Here is a 22,236-nt window from a genome sequence, read left to right as displayed (position 1 = left end):
GCAAGGATATACATACATATGTATGAACGACTTATTGTTTGTATGTACATATGTGCATACATATATAAATATGTAACCTAGATTTTCTGAGTGCGTCAAATTGTTATAACGCTACGGTTATATTGATACACACAAATACATACATACAGAAAAACATAAATATATACATACGTATAATGCCTCTGTAAAGAAATAAAAATAAATAATTGATTTAAATAAAAAGAAACACAAATTTCAAGTTTAATTAGTATTTATAATGATACTCTCATGTACGAATAATCGTTGAATTAAAATTGAAAATAAATCTATAAATATATAATATAAATAATACAAGTTTGATTTTCCAAGACACGATTGGCGATGAAAGACCGTTGCCGAGTGTAAGCTGGGTGTACTTCCACCCAGTAGTACCCAGCATGATAAAAACATTACAAGGTAAATTCTGATTTTTTTTCTGACGTTTGCAAGCATTTTAAAATCATATAAAAATGAAAATAAAAAAATTAAGTTGTTCACCAATTGTTGTTGTTTGAGATTGAAAATGAGAATGTGTGTGTGAGATTGAGTTTTAAATTATGCTGGCAAATGGTTTAAATAATGCTGGCAAACGTCAAACTGCCTCTCAATGGTTTTACCTTGTTATGTATGTTATCATGGTACCCAGTGTGTTCGATTACTGGTTCCAGCAATGTGTAAAGGCAAACCTCCGGATATACTTCTGCCAAGAAAAACTTTGGCTGAATTTCTTTATTCTTTCTGAACGTTTGGAATAAACTTTTTTGTTTACTTATTCTTTAGAACGTTCCTGATGATATGTTAACGTATATTTCAAAAGCATTCTGTTGATTCCGGCTGTGAAATGGGATTATCCGGAATGTATAAAGAAACGCAGCCTTCGTCTAACCAAACCAAAGCCCAAAGTGGAGCTCGGGGAAAGAACTTTGCAAAGTGTTAAGCGCCAACGGCATTTTTTATTCTTTCAATCCCCGCTTTGACATTTTTCAAGAACCGGAAACCATAAAATGGATAAACCGACCGGATATACATACATACATATGTAAAAAAGTGTGCATATGGCCGTCCATACCTTGGTCATATAAAAACCATTCTTTAAAGTATACGATTAATTTGCATTTAACTACAAATTTTAAAAGAAAAACGAAATTTTTTTATTACATTTTCAGCTCAAGGAGCCTGTGTGGGAATACACCTTTTCAATTAGTCGTTCACAATAGAGATTGTCGTGGAATAGGGGGACGCGCGGTACTGATTTAAAATTGGCCGGGATGGTCGGCATCGGGAAGATCTGTAAAATTGGCAGGCGGGACGGGACCAAAATCTTTTCCCAACACTCCCGATAAAACCGCAAACCCCGAAAATTCCCAAAATCTTCCTTAACGATGTTTGAAATATGCACTTTTTTTAAGCAAAACAAAATAATCGAAGATACTAGATCTTTCATTAATATTTTTATTATTTAAAATAAATTTGAAAGACATGAACATTTTTGTCAACCTTCGATCGGCTTGCAAACCATGCTACACACGTTAAAATTTCAAATTTGTTTTCCGTTTGTAGCTTGCTGTAGAGAAAACGTCGGATTGCCGGGTTCGGTACTTAAAAATTGAGTTGGAATGAACGGGATCGGTATTAAATTTTTAGTCCCGTGCCCGTCTCTAGTTCACAATAAACTTCTTGACACTTCGAGAGTGACCAGAATCAAAAATTATGAAAACTGTAATTATTCGATGCAATCATTTGAAAATGCAATAGAAAAATTTAAGGTGTTCTTACACGATATGTATATGCATCTTTTTCAATACATATGTAATTGCATATGTCTGTCTAATTCACAGTCTTTATTTAATTATTAAAAAATACGTTCTTTGAAAACGAAATAAACTAAACTCAGATGATTTTATCTGTGCGTCAGATGAAAATAGAAACATTTCTATTTCGTATGTACGTGCATCTGCTTTGTGCAGAAGAAAATCCAATTTGCCTTTACACGATGGCTGCGTTTCTTTGTACATTCCGGATAATCCCATTTCATCATCAGGAACGTTCTAAAGAATAAATAAACAAAAAAGTTTATTCCAAACGTTCAGAATGAATAAAGAAATGCAGCCGATATGTTGGCATTTCCATACATATGTAAAAAATTACATGTACACATGCAGATACATATCGTGTAAGAACACCTTCCTTAGTAAAATTTAAATCGGAAAATGCATTTTCTTCGCGGGATTCACTGTACATAATTAGAGGTATAAAATTACGTAGCACTCTTTGCCTAGAACAATTTGATTAAAATCAACATCTGGTCACCTTTGTGATGTATGCCCGGCAAAACGTCGCAATTTTTGTCATTTCTCGGCGTCTTGTTTTTAAATGGTTGTGAAATTGTGCGCGTATTATTAAAAATGTCCACTATTGATAAATTGTCTATTCAGGGTATTCGTAGTTTTGGTTCGAATTCGGAGGATGTTCAGGTAAGTCCAATTTTATGTTAAGCGTTTTGAAATTAAGCTACTGTAGGGGGCTTCCCAGACATGTATTGGCATCTTTGTCCGGAAAGTCGAATAAGCTATTCTCAAATGTAGTATGTATGTTTTATCCAATCGTCATTTATATATTTGAAAGACGATAACATTTGCCTCGCCGGTCACGTTGATCTTGGGAGAGAATGGTTGCGGCAAGACAACTGTAATTGAGTGCCTCAAATATGGTCTTACTGGAGAAGTACCGCCCGGCAGTGATCGTGGTCGAAGCTTTGTACATGATCCAAAAATATTCCATCAAGCCGGCACATTGGGTCAAGTTAAATTGGAGGTTAGCAACCTCCAAGGAAAACGTATATCGGTTTGTCGTTCGATGAAGATATCTAACAAAAGGGGCAAGTATTCATTTGAAACGTTAGATGCCACTATGAACTATATAGAAGGCAAAGGCGATGGCAAAGGTTCCACGAATTCCATTAGCAAGCGTTGTGTTGATGTCGATGTGGCTATGTGTCAATTTATGGGTTAGTCAGGAAATACACAGCTTTGCAAATCCAAATAAAAGTAACGAATGTATTTATTTTTAGGTGTATCCAAAGCTATTATTAACAATGTGTTATTCTGTCATCAAGAGGATTCAAGTTGGCCGTTAGATGAGTCGAAAAAATTAAAAGAGAAGTTCGATGCTATTTTTGGTATAACAGAGTTCAACAAAACAATCGAAAGGATCATAAAAATGCGCAAAGAGGAAGCTGATAATTTAAAAGTTAAAGGTAACTACTTTTATAAATTTATTAATGTATGCTTATTAGTATATAATAAAAGCAATCATCTGCCCTCTTGAGCACCTTTATTAGAGTTAGAAGTCTTTAAAATTGTGAAATATCTTACAGAGGCAGACTTACGCCTTCTTGCGCACTTGAAGCAAGAAATGGATGATAAGTCACTGACTCTAAAAAAGGCACAAGAGAAGTGCGCTGCTATAGAAAAAGAGTGTGAGCGTTGCGAGGAAGAAATGAAGCCAATCGATACTCGTTTATTAGAAATTCGCAATGTTGAGTATGAGGTGGGCAAGTATCAGGCGCAAAAAGTAGAAGTGGAAACTGAGTAAGTAGCAAAATATCAAGATTTATAAGAATTACCGATAAACTTTCCCTTGCAATTCAACTTAGACAAAAGAACTGTCAGGAACAGATATTGGGTTTGAGTAGCAATATAAAAGTGCCATTTGAGGGTAGTCGAGAAGAATTAGAGCAGGAAATTTCTGATTTCGCTCAGAAAATGCTTGAAAAACGTCAACGACGCAATGTTCTAGATAAAAAGGTAAACAATTTGAAGGTAGAAGAAAAAACGATGCAAAAAAGATATACTGATTTGGATAAGAAACGCATTCTGCTGATGCAGCAGCGTCAAAAGGAACAAGAATGTATTTCCAAGCGCGCTGAGCAGTTAAAAACGCTCTGTCAACACTTAGGGATCACACTCACCGATGATCTAGAATTTCAGCTTGAAAGTGTACCAGGTGTATTAGAAAAAGTAGAAAACTCATTGGTCAATAAGGAGTGTGATATTGCTGGGACCGTTGCACAAACGGATCAAGAAGATCGTGAGCGGCAATCAGAAATAGATGCACAACGCGTTGAACTTACTAAAGTCGAAGAGGGAATCGTGGCGCATGAAAAACAAAAAAAGTTAAATGAAAAGGAATTAGAAACAATCACGAAAGAGATTGCTGAAATAGAAACTTCTGCGCGGCGCATTAAAATACTATCGGACAATATAGACCGCCTGATGAAAATGATGGATGAAATGAATGGAAAATGTAATCAGGAAACAATGAGAACTGACATAGCTGAAAATAAAGCCAGAATTGTAAAGCTACAGGAGCAATTTCGTGAATTAGATGAGCGGCTAACTAAATTGAATATGATGTCCAAATTAATGGCCGAAATCACATTAAAGCAAAAGGAGCTAGAAAAAAAAGAACAGGATGTACGGCGTGTAAAAGGTAAACACGCAGATAATTTTAAGAAACTGCTTAATAGGCCCGTCGAGTCTAACTATAGACGCGCAATGCAACTATGTGGCGAGAAGTTGCGCGACAACATCAAAGAACTGAATGGAAAGTCAAACAAATTGCAACTAGAGCAACAATCGTTCGAGATAAAACGGAAGAGTTTGAAATCCGAGCTGCTTAAACTCGAAAAGGAATTAGAGGAGGCAAAGGAAAAAGTGTACGAGGCATGTCATGCGGCATCATATGAAGATACGCTGGCCAAAAGTAAGGCCACCATGTTGAAATATCAATTGGAGCACGGCGCATTACTATCAGCGGAGGCCATGTATAAAAGGTATGTGAAGTGTAACTATTTCTAACTCTTATAAACTGATATTTATCGCATTTCGCAGATATATAGAGAAAGTCGCGGAAGATCCATGTTGTCCGCTATGTCATAAGGATATGACCAGTAATGAAGTACGTATAGTAATTTACATACTTATATAGACACACTCTTTTAATATTTCTGTTAATTGAAAGGCAACTGATATCACAATGGAACTATCGGATGAGATAAATCGCTTGCCAGAGAACATAAAACGCACTGAAAAGTTATTGAAAGCAGAACAAAAGAAATATGAAAATTTGTTGCAAATAAAATCGGTAGTAGAAACAGTTGCAAAACTAGAAGTAGATATTCCCAAAAAAAAGAAAGAACTCGCAAGCTTCGAGGAAAAATTAGCCAAGTGTGTTGAAGATAGTGAATCACTACAAATGCTGCTGGCCGAGCCGACAACCTCGCTGGAGTTGGCTGATTCAATGATGGGTGATGTTTCGCTGCTGGATGAGGCAATGAAGGAAGTCACGCGTCTAAAGAATGATATAGTACAGTTGAATGTGAGTAAAAGAACATAAGTTCTAATAAAAATTTTAAAAATATACATACATACATACACACATGCATATGTACATGCGCACAGTGTCGGTATATCACTTCGGACAAAATATATTATGATGCTGTTTGCCACTTAAGTCTACTTATAAATTTTTAAGATTTTTTAATAAAAATACAGTTTATTCCCTAAAAAAAAAACAATGTAAACCAAATTGAAAACATTCATAAAAGTTTCATCAATTTTTCCGCTTTACAACGCATTAAATTTGAGTATAATAATAAGTTTTAAATGACTCCTAGGCCAAGCTACCGGCAGATTTTGAGTCGGATGCTAACTTAGATGATCTGCAAATGATCAAGTCTAGCATATCGGAGGAACTTGATGCAGAGCGTCATACACTGGAGGAGAAGCAGACGAATCTTGAGAAGATTGTGAATGCCTTGAACAAGATGCAGGAGCAGAAAAATGCGTAAGCACAAAAGCACTCTTTAAAATAGGCAGATATTCCAAATTTTCTTTTTAATTTTTGTATATTATTCAGTTATCAAGACGAGCGTATAAAATTGCAAGAAGGGCAGCAATCATTGACACAACTGCAAGAGCGTCAGGCTGAGTTGAAAAATTTAATTGAAAGCAATATTACAGAAATTAAGCAGTTAAAAACTAAACTGCCTACCTTGAAGCAAAAGTTAAATGCATTGATTGTCGAGAAGAACCGCCTTTTGGAAGCATCGCGTAAGCGGGTGGCCAAAATGCAAACCGAATTAAATTCTTATAAAAAACTGGATCATGATATTCAGAGGTGATTGAATTAAAAACAAGCAATTCTAAAAATGGTTTAAAGTATTTGGATTTTGGATACGTAGCATTATTTTACAAGCGAGCTATTACCGCTAAAATGAATAGTTTTGGTTTTTTAATTTTTCGCATTTTGGAATTTTAACAGATTTTTACACATTCTGTAATTATCGACGAATAACATTAATAACATTAAATTCACAAAAATTCCACCTTTTAACTTTTTTATGAAAATACCTTACATTCTTACTTCCTACTTTTTAATTGAATTAAACATTTTTCATAGATTAAATAACGAAGTGATTGACTTTCAATTGCTAAACTTAAGCTGCGAAATCGCTGATTTGAAAGAATCGATTAAAACGTGCAAAGCAGAAGTAGAAGCAAAGGTAAGTAGCCTTCGAAAAACCAGTATATTTTCCAAGTAACCATATAAGCACTATATTTACAACTAGTAATACCCATTTACTTGCGAAATAAAATGTAGAAAAAGTCGGCTTTAAGCTTTAGAGCGACTCCCTATGCACATGAAATTAAGCATTCCAAATTATGGATAAAGCCCCGAAAATCTCTAAACTTTTACTGAGTTATAAAAAATATTTTGAAATTTTACTCGAGAAGTTTTTAGTTTTTCCGAACTTCTTATCATCGACTAATTTTTAAGTTGGCTTTAATTGTATAAGATTTTCTTCGTCAAATAGGCTGAAGAGATTTCCAAAACATCTAATGAGCTCGAGGCGATTAAAACGGAATGTTCGCAGCAGGAAACTCTGGAACGCGACTTGAAGGATAACCGCGAATTGAAATTATTACAAGAGAAAAAGATCGGTATTGATGTGAGGGTTGAAGCTTTAGCCAAGCAATTGGGAAAAATGGATTTCCCTAAACTGTCACAGGAAAAGAATACGTTGATAAAGCAACGTGAAAAGGGTACACAACTTTTTTCCTCAACGAAACGCGTATATACATATGTATATAACAAAAAATAAACTTAATCATTGCAGGTACTGTTCGCAAGGGAGAGCTGCTTGGCAAAATTGGCGAGGTTAGAAACCAAGTTAAAAAGTTAGAGAGCGAGATAAATGAGCCAAAATTCAAGGACTCACTTGAAAACTATCGTCGTGCTTTCTACGAAGTGGGCACCTCACGTCAGTTAATAAAGGATCTTGGCGAGAGTAGAGTCAGCTTGGAATGGTCATTAATGAAGTTTCATGCCGAAAAAATGGAACGCATTAATCGTCTCATACGTGAGTATTGGCGTCTTATCTACCGTGGTAACGACATTGACTACATACAAATACAAACTGATGAAGTTGATTTGAATGCGAATGCCGATCGTCGGCGCAACTATAATTATCGTGTTGTACAATCGAAAAATAGCTCGGAAATTGAAATGCGTGGCCGCTGTAGTGCTGGTCAGCGTGTGCTTGCCTCATTAATTATACGCATGGCATTGGCGGAAACGTTCAGCAGTAATTGTGGTGTATTAGCTTTGGATGAGCCGACCACCAACTTGGATCGTAATAATATACTTTCGCTGTGTGAAGCATTGAATCGTATAGTAGACGAAAGACGTATGCAGTCGAATTTCATGTTGATCATTATTACGCATGACGATGATTTTATCTCTACTCTGGGCAAAATAAATATTTATCACCGCGTATTTCGTAATGATGAAGGCAAATCTGTTATACGCAAAGTTAAAGTGTAGGTGCCAGAAGAAGAAGATAAGTACATATTTTTCCAAATTCAAATATTAGATATACTCTCTTATTTTTTAAATACATATACCCACAAATATTTGAAACTAAATTATTATATATTTTATCTGTGAAAACGTACGCTACGCGTTGCTTCAAGTAAACAAGTAAATTTATGGCAAAGTTGGAGAGTTTTCCTAAACTCAAAATATTGAAAAACCATTAACTCTAAAGTATATTTCTAACATAATTTAATAGCTCAGAAAAAAATTTGCACCTTTTGCGATTTTAGTTACGTTTTCCATTTACTCCCTACACAAAATACGTTTTTGGTCTTTTGATTTATGATTTCTACTCTGAAATAAATAAACGTGTCATATATCCAGAGTGAGTGGTCTTCATAGAATATAAACAGAGTTAGTACTAATATGGGTGATCCATTCGTTTGAAAATCTTTGGAGAGACTTAACTGATGCTCAATGAGACGATATAAATATATTGCTTATTGATTTTTGGCATTCCTAAACACTAAGAGGAACTTATGATATTAACTACTTTATTTTATATATATATAATTACGAGTCCCTAAGTGAAATATTAATGTTGAACACTGAATAAATATACACTACATATGATTAAAAGTTATTATGTGTTTAAGAAATATATGTTATTATCTGAGTGGTCGACACTTATCGGTAACTTTTCGGGACCCAAGCGTAGCTAAGCGCAATATCCGCAGGATCATCACAGCAATAGCCTCCTGCTTCATGCCAGCTGGCCGTATTGCCAAAATCTGCTCAGACTACCCCACAGAAGTGGCGGGACTCTCAAGACCTGCAGTCTCTCAAGCGGAGCAAGCAAATTGTGGACCACAGTCAAGTTTCTCTCCAATTCGACGAAACGTGTCCTTACCTTTGGCACCACCACAATGTCGGATCCATAGTCGTGGGTGCGCTTCTTCAGCCGGCAATTCATTGCTCACCCAGATAGAGACAAAACCCGCCGCAGTATCCTGCGTAAAGCACCCGAACACCGCCCCCGAGAAACCTCTACGTGCTTTACCTCAGAAGAGATACAACGCCAAGTATTTAAGGCTTTCCGCTCGGTGGATAACCAGCTATCTGTGTGATCAACCGAATTTCGTACCGCCGCGTAGAATTAAACAGGCAGTTCCTCAAGGTGGCGTAATCTCCCGGACGCTGTTTAATCTCCACATAAGCACCGACCACGGTCCCAAAAGTCAATTGCTCTTGCGATAACATAACCGGTTATCTCACTGAAATGTTGAGCTTCTTCGCTGTAAGGAATCTCAAAATTTCCGGCGTGAAATCTGCCTTCACAACATGGAACAAGAAGATCAGGCTCGAACTCATTCCCACGACAGCCGGTTCTACGTACCGGAATGACTCGGGTTTTACCCGACCAAGGGCTGTTGTTTCGGCGATCTAACCCCGTTTAGGTCCGCGAAGTATCTCAGAAGTTGTCCGTCCATAGGGCTACATTCACTACGTATTCTCCTACTCAGGGCTGGCACCGAGTCAAACCCAGGGCCAGAAACCTACACCTGCTGTGTATGCCGAGGACGATTACACCACAACTCCACCTCAGTCAAGTGTAATGCCTGCGAGGGATGGAGTCACCTCAGAGTCTGCTCGGGACTACGGACACATAGACAGTGGACCACGTCGTACGTGGCCCCCTGTTGCTCAAACAGAGCAGCCTCCACGGCTAACCACAGTCCGCCCGAGCAGCCTCACACACTTACACAGCAGCCTCACACAGTCACCACAACACAACAACATAATAACACCACAGACCGTACCACAGCCACTACAGACCACATAACACACACAACCGCACCACCACCCACACGCCGCCGCCAACAACTCCTGGTTCCCCCTACAATCTGCATGGTATGTCAGACCAGGATATTCCGTAATGTGACATCAGTCAAGTGCAACACCTGCCTTGGCTGGTGCCACTTTAGGGCATGCTCAGGTCTGCGTACCACGCGAGATTGGACTGTGAACTTCGAGGGCCCGTGTTGCGCTGCTCGGTCGCAGACCCCAATTGCGACGCCCCCCGCCACCACCACAGGGCGGCAATCACCACAGCAGCACACAGCCAACGGCGGCAAGAACATACACTTCACTTACCCCCCACATCACGACACGTCTCCCGAACCACATGAAGCTCCTTCAATTTAACTGCAACGGGCTACAGAGCAAGATTGAGGAGATAACCGTCTTCATGTGTCGGCATGGTATATTGATAACTGCGGTCCAAGAGACGAAGTTGCACAGCAATTCAACTTTGTTGAATTGCGCCGGGTACAACGTGCCCGCGAGCGAGATAATGGTGGTGGCTTAGCGTTCATCACGCACCACACCGTGCAGTATCGTCTTATCGAAGCAGACATCGACCGCAGGGATACCACCCTAGAATGTCAGGGCATCGCTATCCGGTCAGGCGATGTCGAGCTCGAAATATTGAACATATACATACCCCCTGTCACCTGCTGCCCGGCAGGATATCACCCTGATATAGGTGCGCTCCTCAGAGGTGAAAACCGTATGGTAGTAGGTGACTTTAATGTGCACCACGGTCTTTGGCACTCAAGCCTGTCAAACGATCGTAGGGGAACAGACTTGGCTGAGCAGATAGACGATTCGACATTCTGCACAATGAACGACGACGCACCCACCAGGATTATGGGTAACTGCAGTAGCTCGCCAGACATCACAATAGTCAGCGCTGGTCTGATAAACAGCATAACATGGCGACCTATGCTGACTCTAGCATCAGACCACCTACCCATAGTCATCTCGATAGATAAACCAACCGACTTTGCCTCCGCCAAACACCGGACCTATATCAACTTTTCTAAAGCTGATTGGAAAGGTTACGCGGAGTTTACCGAAAACACCTTCACAGCGCTCCCCACACCAACCGACGTCCATCTCGGTGAACGTAAAGGGATCGCAACGCGGAGATTCGGCAACTAGTAAACGTACATAAGCGGAAGAAGTGGGAGGAGCATCTGAAGACCTGTAATTTCACCTCTGGTGTGAGTAAGCTTTGGTCAACCGTGAGGTCATTGTCTAATCCGACGAAGCACGACGACAGAGTCGAAATTTCCTTCGGCGACCATGCCTCGTCGGACCCGGAGCGATGCGCGAGCTATTTTAGCCGGCAGTTCATACTGCATCCTCCGGTGGACAAAGCCAAGCGTCGAGTGACGAGAAGGCTGCACAAACTGCCAACAACTTGTGCCCCCTTTGCTTTCACTTGCGGTGAAGTTCAGGTGGCCATCGGGAAGGCGAAAGCCTCCAAAGCCATGGGTCCCGACGGAATATGCAAGCTGATGCTGAAAAATTTGGGTCCTGCGGGGGTAGCGTACCTAACGGAGGTCCTCAACTTGTCAATGGCCACTCTCATCATCCCAGACATCTGGAAGGTGGGGAGAGTGGTCCCACTGCTCAAACCGGGGAAACCTGCCAACAAAGGAGATTCCTATCGTCCGATAACACTCCTTTCCCCGGTAGCGAAGACACTCGAGGCCTTGCTACTCCCGTACTTCACAAACCACCTGACCCCAGCGAAGCATCAGCATGGTTTCCGTAAAGTGCACAGTACAACAACAGCACTTAACGCCATAAACACTCAGATAACTCGTGGCCTTAACCGAAACCGTCCCTGTGAGAGAACGATTCTAGTAGCGTTGGACTTGTCAAAGGCGTTTGACACCGTCTGCCATTCCACGCTACTAGAAGATATAGAGGCCTCCTCTCTCCCACAGAGGCTCAAACGGTGGTCGGCAAATTATCTGAGTGGTCGACATTCGTCGGTAATGTTTAGAGACAAAACGAGTAAGCAGCGAAAAATAAAACAGGGGGTTCCTCAGGGTGGTGTCCTTTCCCCGCTACTGTTTAACTTTTACATTTCAAAGCTCCCTCAACCACCAGAGGGAGTCTCGATTGTCTCTTATGCCGACGAATGCTCGATCATGGCGACTGGGAATGGAATTGATGACCTGTGTTCGAAAGTAAACGGGTATCTCTCCGAACTTTCTCGCTTCTTCACTGCAAAGTGTCTAGCCGTCTCCCCTACGAAATCCTCCGCGAGCCTGTTCACAACCTGGACGAAGGAGGTCAGGCTACCGCTGGGGATTCACGTCGATGACACACCAATTCCGACGGTGAATAACCCCAAAATACTCGGAGTAACATTCGACAGCCTGCTCTCCTTCTCTGCGCACTCAACCGCTATTGTCAATAAAGTACAGAGCCGCAACAAGGTCCTCAAGTCGCTAGCCGGCAGTACTTAGGGCAAAGACAAAGAAACGTTGCTGGCAACATACAAGGCAATAGGCCGGCCGGTTTTGAACTACGCAGCGCCAGTGTGGTCGCCAGGGACTAGTAGGACGCAGTGGACGAAGCTACAGACTGTACAGAACACCGCACTCAGGATAGCGACAGGATGCCTCCTGATGTCGCCTGAACACCACCTGCACGGCGAGGCGCAAATGCTCCCTGTAAAGGAGCACAATATAATGCTCTGCAAGCAGTTCCTGATCGGGAGCCACAGAAGTGGCCACCCAAGCAGACAGCTGCTTGCAGAGGAGCCCTCGCCTAGGCACGTCAGGAGGCATCTATATGAACTGACGGATGAAGTCCAGAGGTTCATTAAGCAACCTCTGGACCCGACAGCTTACAGACAGGCCCTGAACGGCATTCACAGGGACTCAGTCTCGAGTTATGTAGACTCTAGACCTGTGAATGCCGTTCTAGGCTTACCACCCCCGGACATAGACGAGACGGAGCTTCATCTGCCTCGGGAGACACGCACAACACTCGCACAACTTCGCTCCGGCTACTGCAGCAGGTTGAACTCCTACCTGAGTAGGTTGAATGAGGATGTGCCGAATGAGTGTCCGGCATGCGGAGAGACCCCACATGACTCGAAACATCTCTTCGCATGCCCGGAAAACCCGACAACCCTAACGGTCTTGTCCCTGTGGACAAACCCCACAGAAGCTGCACGCTTCCTAGGGTTGCCGTTAGTGGAACTTGACGACAACGACTGAGATACCAACCGTCCTGGGCGGGGTTGTTGTAGCCGCTACAACAACAACAACAACAACAACAACATCAGGCTCGAACTAGATGTCTTCGTCGATGGCGCCAGAATACCGAAAACCAATCACCCCGAAATCCTGGGAGTGACGTTTGATAGTCGCTTATCCTTCTCACGCCTCAGCCACCTGACACAAAGTGGCTATATCATCATAGGCTATATCTAGGATGTTGAAGGCGTGGTTCGGCAGCATGCATGCCCTGTTCTGAACCAGACGTTTTCCAGGCAGGCCTTAAATGTTGTCATCTATCTACTCCCCGCCCAGATGTGTCGTCATCGGACATCTCTCATTTATTGCAAGACGGATGAGTTCAAGTTGCCTAGTGAAACTTGCCCAACCCCGTTAAGCATACCGTACTATCTAAATATACACTAACACACGCTGGAGTAGGCACAATACTTTTTTCGTCGTTTTTTACCGAATTAATTCAATTTTTGGTATAATTAAGGAAAAGTTTAAAGTAGCTACAAATTACCGTTGATTTTTGACAATTTGTATACTGACGCTCTTTCGCCATTTTTTCCATATAAAAAATGCGAACATGCGTTTTGTGAAAAAAGTTCTTGTTATAATTTGTTAAAAAAAAACCCTAAGGTAAAGTCGCCCTTGCCCATATGATTATCATGTGCTAAGAAATAGTTTTTCGCATTTTCTGTATTGTTTAGAGTTGTGACTCTTTTGAAGACAGTGTGCGATATGTAAGCCAATGAAATAGGGATAACTAAATCGATTAATACATCGATAGCAGCAGCGAAAAACTATAACAATTTAAAAATTATCAATAGGAAAATCGATAAACTATCGACAGAAAAAATATAAACTATCGATAAAATGATTGTGTTGCTTATTGACCGTTTAATATAATTTAATAATTTATTTTTGAGCTATAGGCCGTATGTTAAATAAAACATTAAATGTTTTTCTGCTTTATTTACTTTTTAGTTTTATTTTGGTTGAAATTTCGCCTTCAGTCTGAAGGCATCTTCAGGAACTATTAGCTTTGTCCGGTCGACCAAAATAAAACTAGAAAGTAAATAAAGCAGAAAAACATTTAATATTTTATTTAACAAACGGCCTATAGCTCAAAAATAAATTATTAAACTATCGATAAAATATTAAATAAAAAATATATTTATAAAAAACGCATAGCACTTAAACAATTGCTAATGCCACCAAAATATAATTTTCTGCTTTGGCTTCTCAACATTAACATTGTGTGTTAGTCATTACAAGAAGAACGAAAAAATTTTTATGTTGTTGCTATCTATTTTAATCAATTAGTCGAACAAGAAATTGTTTAAGCAGAAAAATAACTATAGCATTGCGTTTACTTCTACGTGCTTGAACGAATTATGTAATTAAAACTCGCTTATCGCAGGTTAAAAACGAATTCGTTATGCTGTGTTAATTACTTTTGGATCATCCCCTTAGATACCTAATTAATTTCCCACACCGCATGCATAGCATATTTGTGCACTTATTAAATAACGGAGTATTTATACAACTGTATTGGGGTTAAATGTATACACTTTCCTGTCAAAATTCATCGCGCGCGCAGTTCTACTTATCTAACTAATGAAAAATACTAAAGGAACCAAGAAAATCTTTAAATCCTATTGCAGTGGCAATGTAAAACAGTTTCTAAGGGAGTCGACTTTGCATGGTCTGAAATATTTGGCTGACGACAGCATTACCATATGGGAAAAGTAAGTTTATTGCGGCAAGTATACCATCCAACTGAACTTAATTGTAATGCTTGTCTTCCACCTTGGCAGGTCATTCTTTCTCTGTGCTTTTCTAGCGGCCATCATAGCCACAGTCAACTTGATAGCGAATGTCTACGCCAAATGGGATAGCACACCAGTTATTATTGGCATAAGTCCGCATCCCACTTCCATACTCAATACACCATTTCCTGCTATTACCGTTTGTAATATGAATCAAGTGTTGGCAAGTCGTGTAGCGAATTATACATCGTAAGTAAAAGATTTCGGAATGATAACTCTATGCATATGTACATAGCTTAATATTTCCTTGTTTTGATGATATTTATGACCATATTAGTTTCAGTTCAAACTCTATGAGCTACTAACAGGGCAATTCTGGTAACTGTCTTTCAACTCACCACACAGTCTTTTGAAATACAAAAGTATTTCGTAAGACAATAGTCAATTCTGGCAACTATCTTGAAAGCTATTTACTGCCGAAACACTAATTGAAAGATATGCTAAAAAATCTTTTTCAAACAATAAAAACTTATAAATAAAAGAAAATTGTATATAAAAAAATAAGTAACATGAAAATAAAGCAAAAATAAATAAAAATATGTTTTAAAAATTTAAAAATTAGGTTAAAAAATAATATATTTTTCGTTTTAAAACAATAAACTCTAAGAAAAGAAAATTCTCTAAAGAAAATTAATGCCGATTTCGTGTCTACCGAAAAGTGCAACCTTCCCTTAGCCCTCTACGCACAAACACTAAGAAGAGGGCGATGAGACGGCAACATTTTTTTTAGAAACGAAAACGTCATAAATTGAAAAAAATTAAATCAGAAAAGGAAAATGAAATGTAATTAAAAATCAAACTGATTAAAAAAATATTTCTAATTTTAAAACAAAATCTAAAGCTTAAAAGAAAATTATATTAAAAAAGACAAAAATAGAAAAATAAGATAAACATTAAATTTCTTTAAAACAATTTCTCTTGAAAACAGTAAAATATAAAAATTAAAAGAAAATGAATATAACAAAAGAAAACAAATTCAATTAAAAGTAAGAATAAATAAAAAAAGAGTTTCTAAGAATTGAATTAATTAAATTTTTAATTAAAATTAATTAATTAATCAATAGAAAATTAAATAAAGAAATAAAAAAATAATTAAAAATATAAAATATTAAAAGAAAAATCGATTAAAATAATTAAGTTAAATTAAGAATACAAATTCATAAATTAAGGTTCTAAAAATTAAATGAAATTAAGCTTTTCTTAAAACAATAATATCTAAAATTAAATAAAAATTAACAAAATAAAAAAAGTTGAAATAAAAAAAAGTAACAAAAATTCCGTTGCCCGAGGCCTCGATCTCGGATCTCTCGAATGGCTCGCATGTGCTTTCCTCACTCGGCCTTCGGGACTGTTGGAGCGACACGAACTAAATGATATATAGTACAAATGCTTTCTCTCAAAATAGCTTTTCACAACGGGTGGTGAATAAGAGAGCTTTTTCGCTACGACTTTTGTGCTAGAATAACAAAAGTCTTTAGAACTATCTTGCCAACTGTCTCTCATTTGTCTTACGAAAGGTTTGTTACTATCTTAGCCAGAATTGCCCGGTTAATGTCTCTAAATCTGATAAACAAAAAAAAAAAAATAATAATTTATCTTTCAGTGAATCTAACGAGGCCGTCCTACTAAAACTACTTTGTAATCCGGATACTATTTTAGATGAAAAGTTCGTGGAGGATCCATATTTCAAAAATAATAATTTGTCATTTACAACTTTTTTAAAGAAGGTACTACACTCAAAATATATCTCCCATTAAACTTTTCCCCAACACTTTCTTTCACGTTTACAGTCTCATAAATATTATTTATCTATCTGTTAATTGTTTCCAAAAACCTCTTTCTTCATCTCCAGCACGCTCAACCATGCTCAAGAATGTTACTCTCTTGCTCAATTGGTTCAGCTGTAAAAAACTGTTCAGATTTATTTCATGAAATTATAGCCGATGAGGGTCTTTGTTGCGTCTTCAACGTTCTACATCCGGATTTTTTATTTACCGGCAAGTAAGTTATTTTCGAACACTAAACAAGTTGTACATATGTACATTAGAGAACATGACTCCATACAAAAAAAAAATAAATAAAATCGGTACTGTCTTCCCATCGGAAATATAAAGTTTATTACATTTTATGATTAACGTGAGCTGGAGCTATTTGAAAATACCTAAAAAATCGAGTGTTTTTTTTTATATATAAGAAAACTATTTTTTCTAAAAAATCACCCCAGATAATAGAAAGAGTATAAGCTTAAAAAGTCTGCATAAAATTGCTTGAACATTTTATCAACGGGATCAAAATAATGAGATATTTAAAGGTATTTTTAAATAGGTGAACGTCAACTAAATCACTAATCACTTTCCGAAATATTTTGACGGAGCTCTTAAAAAAAAAATATAGACAGGTTCTGCAATATTTATTATTATTTATAATTCCGGTGGAAAAACTGCAACTTGTTTTGGTGATGTATCCTAATGTACATATGTACATAAAAGTATGTAGTACATGCGAGTAGAAATATTATAAAACTTTGTGTCTGCTATTTTATTACAACTGTAGCACTAAAAAATTAATAAATAAGTATAAACGCAATGACAATATTGAAGCAATCGATTGGAATCCTGAAAGTGGTTATCCCGAGCATTTGCCGCCAAATTACTATCCATCTGCAGCCGCCGGAACGGGTGTGTCAATGGGTCTGTCTTTGATATTAAATGCCGAGCTTGAAGACTACTATTGTTCAACCACAAATGGACCGGGATTTAAGGTTAGTGTAAAAGTAATAGAGCAATTTACTTCAACTATTCTTTACTAACTCTCTCACCACCTAAGATCGTCATGCATAGCCCCATCGAAGCAACAAAAATGAAAGAGACAGCACTTATATTACCAATCGGCTTCGAGTCTCGTTTACGCATTGATGTCGTTAGTAACGAAGCAACAGCAAACTTGCGTACGCTGCAAAGCAATGAGCGTCAATGTATCCTCAAAGATGAAGTGCATTTACTATATTTTGCACATTACTCACGTCGCAATTGCGAGAGTGAATGTCAAGTAAAGTTCCTCTATGAGCAATGTAAATGCATACCATTTAATTTACCGTTGATTTTCGAAAATGCTACCATATGCGGCGTGCAGCAAGCTTTCTGCATTTATATGGCCGAAGATAAGTGGCTGAGAGGCGATGATGTGGTGGCGTCTTGTCGTAAATTTTGTTTGCCCGCTTGCTTCGATCTTGACTACAATGCAGATGTTACTGCGACTCCGCTGCGTGCATATAATTATTTAACGCCACCGAGTATACTACGCAACATGTCGATGGAGTATGTTAATAAAAATGTGGCAGTGGTGCACTTTTATTATCGCGAGTCTGTATTCCATGGTGATTTGAAAAATGTCTACGTTGGATTTACCGAATTTCTATGTGAGTACTAGTAGATGTTTTATGTTTGCATGTACATATATATGTATATGTATTAGATTTTATCATACCAAAATCATAGAAATGCTATAACAAACTTCGCAATATGCGGCATAAAATATGCTCGATTAAATATATTCTTATTTTCAAAGCTAACACTGGCGGCATTATGAGCCTATTTATGGGTTTCAGTTTCATATCTGTGGCCGAAATAATTTATTTTGCTTTTATGCGTCCGTTATTTGATTTAGTTTTGCCATTAATCAGCAAGCGGATGATTCAACCGCGAGCAGGCTAAATTAGGGGTTTGAGGTAAGGTTTTGATTTTGAAATTTAGACTAGTTAAAGCTTGTTGTTGTAAGTAACAAGTGAACTAACTCAAAAATTCTACTTTTTGATATGACATATATTTAAAAAATGTTCAAAGCTTATATATTTAACTTGCAGCATAAGCTGTAGCAATATTGTGTTATATATCCTTTGAGACAGTGTTTTTTGCCCGATTTCAAATTTTGAGTTGGTACACTTTTTGAAGTTTGTCTGCAACATGAGTATGGAAAAGAAAATGCTGAAGAAATTTTAATCTTGTCATCATTTCTTGTTTTGGCGAAAATGCCTGCAAACTTGTCTCAAAACATTTTGTATTATCTCCATTTCTCTCCACAGACCTCGTTTTCAACCAAATGGTCGCATTTTGATTTCCAACAGAGCGTGAAAAGTGATGTTTTGAACTACGCCTCAAATCTTTCAAAATTGTAGCTAAGAGAATAAAATTAAAATATAGCGTAAATCTGTAAATAAATTGACTCTCATTTTTATTAGGTGTTTTTAATAGCGGATTTTTCTGATAAGGTCGCGACATAAACGGAAACTGGAAATTCATGCAAGTTGTTATTAAATTCCTCGTTAAAATGTAAATACTAAGAAACAATTTTTGGAAGAAATGTCATCCATTCTTCATATACAATCGTAAAAATACGTTTTGGCTATTTCAGCAAAGAATAGTGATCTGTGAAAATAGCAGAAGAACTACAGATTAGCAAATAATCGATTTTGCATGAACTTTTGCACAAGAAAACGAGCAATCAGCAACGATTGGAGAGATGTGAAAATTTCTTGGAGTTGTGTCGGCGTTGTTTGATTGAAATTTGCAGCCGCATTGTGACTGCACTGGTCGGTTTGTTTCGAAGTGCAAGCAATAGCAGATATACATATGTAATTGATAAAAAGGGAAGGCAGAACTACAAAGAAATGCAAAGTGGAAAAGTCAGAGCCGAAGTTCATGGCTACTATTTTTTGGGGCTGCGTGGGAATTTCATAAATTGGTTACTTACCGAAAGGGACGCCAATAAACGGCGAGTCAGACACGTGAGGCGGTCGTACAGAAGCGATGTACTACAGTTTGAATCTGGCTCTCAGTGACTTTTTGTGTTTTTTTTTTTTAATTGAAAAAAGCAGTTCGGGGCCGGAAATTTGTGGACGACAGTGAGTTGTAAGCTGCCGCAGAAAACCATTTTATTTATTTAATCTACAGTACAAAGTACCTTACAAACTAACGACAAATTAACAAAAGTTATTGAGTAATTGAGTTTAAAACCCTTACAAAAGCAGATCTGGGTAAGGAAAAATCAATAAAGTGAGATTTAGATTAGAGGAGGACGATTTTGAAGAGATATCTAAGTAATAGTTTTTTATGGCCTAAAGGCATAATGTATAAGGGGATTCAATCACGTCTTTGACAGCAACTATTTGTGATATGTTAAGATATTTTAATTTTTTTCAGACAACTTGTGCCTGTACTTTGGCAAACTTTCATACTCCCCTAACTTACCATATAATTGAGCCTCTCTAAAAAAGTGCAAGTGGAGTTAAAAACCAGTTGCATGTATGTGTATTTAGGATGGTTACTCATACGCCAGGTTGATCTACAGATAGCGTTTTATAACTAACCTGTGGCTTTTGATAGTAAAATAAGTAAGCATTAAGCTTCAGCTTGCGTCTGAATCAACCACTGAACCCATATTACACGCACTACTCTCGGCTTTTGACGGTCGCCTCAACGGGCTTTCACCTAATCTCCATCAGTTTAAACGATAGTCAAGCTAAATTGTCCGGCTTATAAAAATGTATTTACATTTGTGCTTTTTAAGAAAGTTTAATATAATAGTAAAATAAATAAAAGAAATAAAACCATTATCTTTACCTCACTCATTCACTATCCATCAACGTGGCATTGAGAAATGTACAAATCATCCAAGGCGAATTTATATAAGCTGATAGCAGGAGTACAATAACAAAAACTTACATGTATTTTGTTTTTGCTTTGGCGGCATAAACTGTCAAAATCTGTAAGAGTGTGTGTGGAAATTCAAACAAAATTTTTCAATTTGACATAAGAAGCCGTGAGGCGAAACACATACACAAAATCAGCTGATCTAGTAACACCACCTTATATAAATTCGCCTTGAAATCAGCTTTACGCACGTTTTTCTTCCAACTTCCAATGCCAAAATCATTTCTAATAGCAACGCAGGAATCAAAACTTTTCACGAACATTTACTATTGACCTTTTCTTGACAGAAAATCAGAGTTAATAGCCGAAAAATCTGAAAACTGAAAGGTAAAAGACTACATACATACATTAGGCACACATCATTTGCATTACAAGCTGCTGGTTAAGTGAATCGCTGTGAAATTGCTTAAGCGAAATGTAAATCAAGCATAAAATCATAAATCTTTGCCCAAAAGCGGGCAACTGTTTGAGTTGAACACCGCGATGTACTAATACAAATATATAAATAACAGACAGGTGGATGCGTGCGTTGTGTCGTTATCAGAATTTAATATTGCACGCAAGAGTAGAGATTTGGGTTTTTTGTTTGCGATGAATTGAATTGTATAGCAAGAATAAAAGCACTTTTATTAAATTTTGAGCTAAGAAGCTTATAAATCAAAAATATTCTATTCGATATTGATTGGTGTTTCCAATTAAATGTTTTTCTTAATATTTCATACTCTGTTTTTCTTCCTCTCATTTTAGTATGAATACCTCGTCATTACTATCTCTTCATTACTGCCATTACAGTCAGAAGTGTGATTTTTTGAGTTGCGAGTCCAAAGCGAATTTATAAAGTTACAAAAACCAAAAACGAATATTATTTGCCAAAAAAAGATTCATGTTGCTGGTTCCAACTTGTATCATTTATTTCATGAAGCGCAACGTGACCACGCTAAAAAGCGCGCAAATTCAATAGCAGCCGAATTCTTTGCGGGGTAAGTACCTCTAAACTATAAAAAAATATAAAACCGATAGAGAATTTCCATTTGTGGGAGAGAGAGAGAGAGAGAGAGAGTGGTTCTTCAGCTACCGTTGTTGTTGTTGTTGTAGCAGCATACAAATTCCCCAAAGACTTTTTGGGGAGTGTTGCTGGAGTGACAGTCCTAAGCCAGATATAAATCTGGGTCGTTCCGGTTACGTAGACCCGACTGTCGTGGGAACGTTCAGCTACCGTCGTAGTCTACGCTGGCGATGTGCTCAAAAATTGTATACTGCAAGTCATATCCTACTTGGGTGGAGTAAAAATATAACAGCTGTTGTCAGTACAGTTTTGGCAGACCTGGAGTCACTTACACACACGTGTACATTAGGCCATACCAGAAGAAAGGGTTCGCCTCACACCACTGCGCAAATTCGAATTTTTTGGTTGACAGCATTTTTTTTCGGCATATCGTGGGCATTTACAGTCGGATCTTAAGTATTAGGAGATACTGTATGTAAAATAAAAAAAATAAAATAAAAATAAACATTCTCACGACAGCCGCTTCTACGTATCGGAATGAGTCGGGTTTTACCCAACCAAGAGCTGTTGTTTCGGCGATCTAGCAACAGCCTGCGGCAGGGGTACTCCGCACTGTTCTGATTCGAGTCCAACGTGGACCAAAAGCAGAAGTAGTTTTGCTTCGTAGGCCCAGAGAAGAGTCCACTCACTCAAGATCTATTCTG

The 22,236-nt window shown here is 38.0% G+C and overlaps 2 protein-coding genes across 7 annotated transcripts; both read left to right on the top strand.

The window, feature by feature from the left end:
* Nucleotides 1-2,314: 2,314 nt before the first annotated feature.
* Nucleotides 2,315-8,555, top strand: LOC118744757 (DNA repair protein RAD50). 2 transcript variants are annotated; one of them, XM_036478056.1, is made up of 12 exons: nt 2,315-2,492; nt 2,644-3,025; nt 3,089-3,274; nt 3,395-3,608; nt 3,674-4,852; nt 4,911-4,977; nt 5,041-5,397; nt 5,696-5,865; nt 5,938-6,198; nt 6,481-6,583; nt 6,896-7,124; nt 7,199-8,555. In XM_036478056.1, exons 1-12 carry the CDS (start codon nt 2,340-2,342, stop codon nt 7,903-7,905), a joined length of 4,008 nt encoding a protein of 1,335 aa, XP_036333949.1. In that variant the 5' UTR covers nt 2,315-2,339; the 3' UTR covers nt 7,906-8,555. The 2 variants fall into 2 exon arrangements, with proteins under 2 accessions (XP_036333949.1, XP_036333948.1); XM_036478055.1 differs by having other exon boundaries at nt 3,368-3,608.
* Nucleotides 8,556-14,104: 5,549 nt separating this feature from the next.
* LOC118744759 (pickpocket protein 28) lies at nt 14,105-21,480 on the top strand. Of its 5 annotated transcripts, none has more exons than XM_036478060.1 (8): nt 14,105-14,737; nt 14,807-15,007; nt 16,422-16,545; nt 16,671-16,819; nt 17,372-17,579; nt 17,645-17,866; nt 17,951-18,236; nt 18,386-19,049. In XM_036478060.1, the coding sequence occupies exons 1-8, from the start codon at nt 14,607-14,609 to the stop codon at nt 18,529-18,531; spliced, it is 1,467 nt and encodes a 488-aa protein (XP_036333953.1). In that variant the 5' UTR covers nt 14,105-14,606; the 3' UTR covers nt 18,532-19,049. The 5 variants fall into 5 exon arrangements, with proteins under 5 accessions (XP_036333953.1, XP_036333952.1, XP_036333955.1 ...); XM_036478059.1 differs by having other exon boundaries at nt 17,645-18,236; nt 18,386-18,545; nt 18,900-19,049; XM_036478062.1 differs by lacking the exon at nt 18,386-19,049 and adding an exon at nt 21,274-21,480 and having other exon boundaries at nt 17,645-18,236.
* The last annotated feature ends 756 nt before the right edge of the window (nt 21,481-22,236 follow it).

This window comes from Rhagoletis pomonella, unplaced genomic scaffold (genome assembly GCF_013731165.1).
Source record: "Rhagoletis pomonella isolate Grant_MI unplaced genomic scaffold, Rhpom_1.0 Rhpom_scaffold_00008, whole genome shotgun sequence".
Taxonomy (NCBI): domain Eukaryota; kingdom Metazoa; phylum Arthropoda; class Insecta; order Diptera; family Tephritidae; genus Rhagoletis; species Rhagoletis pomonella.
Note: the sequence above shows the minus strand (reverse complement) of the source record. Positions and strands in the feature narration are given on the sequence as shown.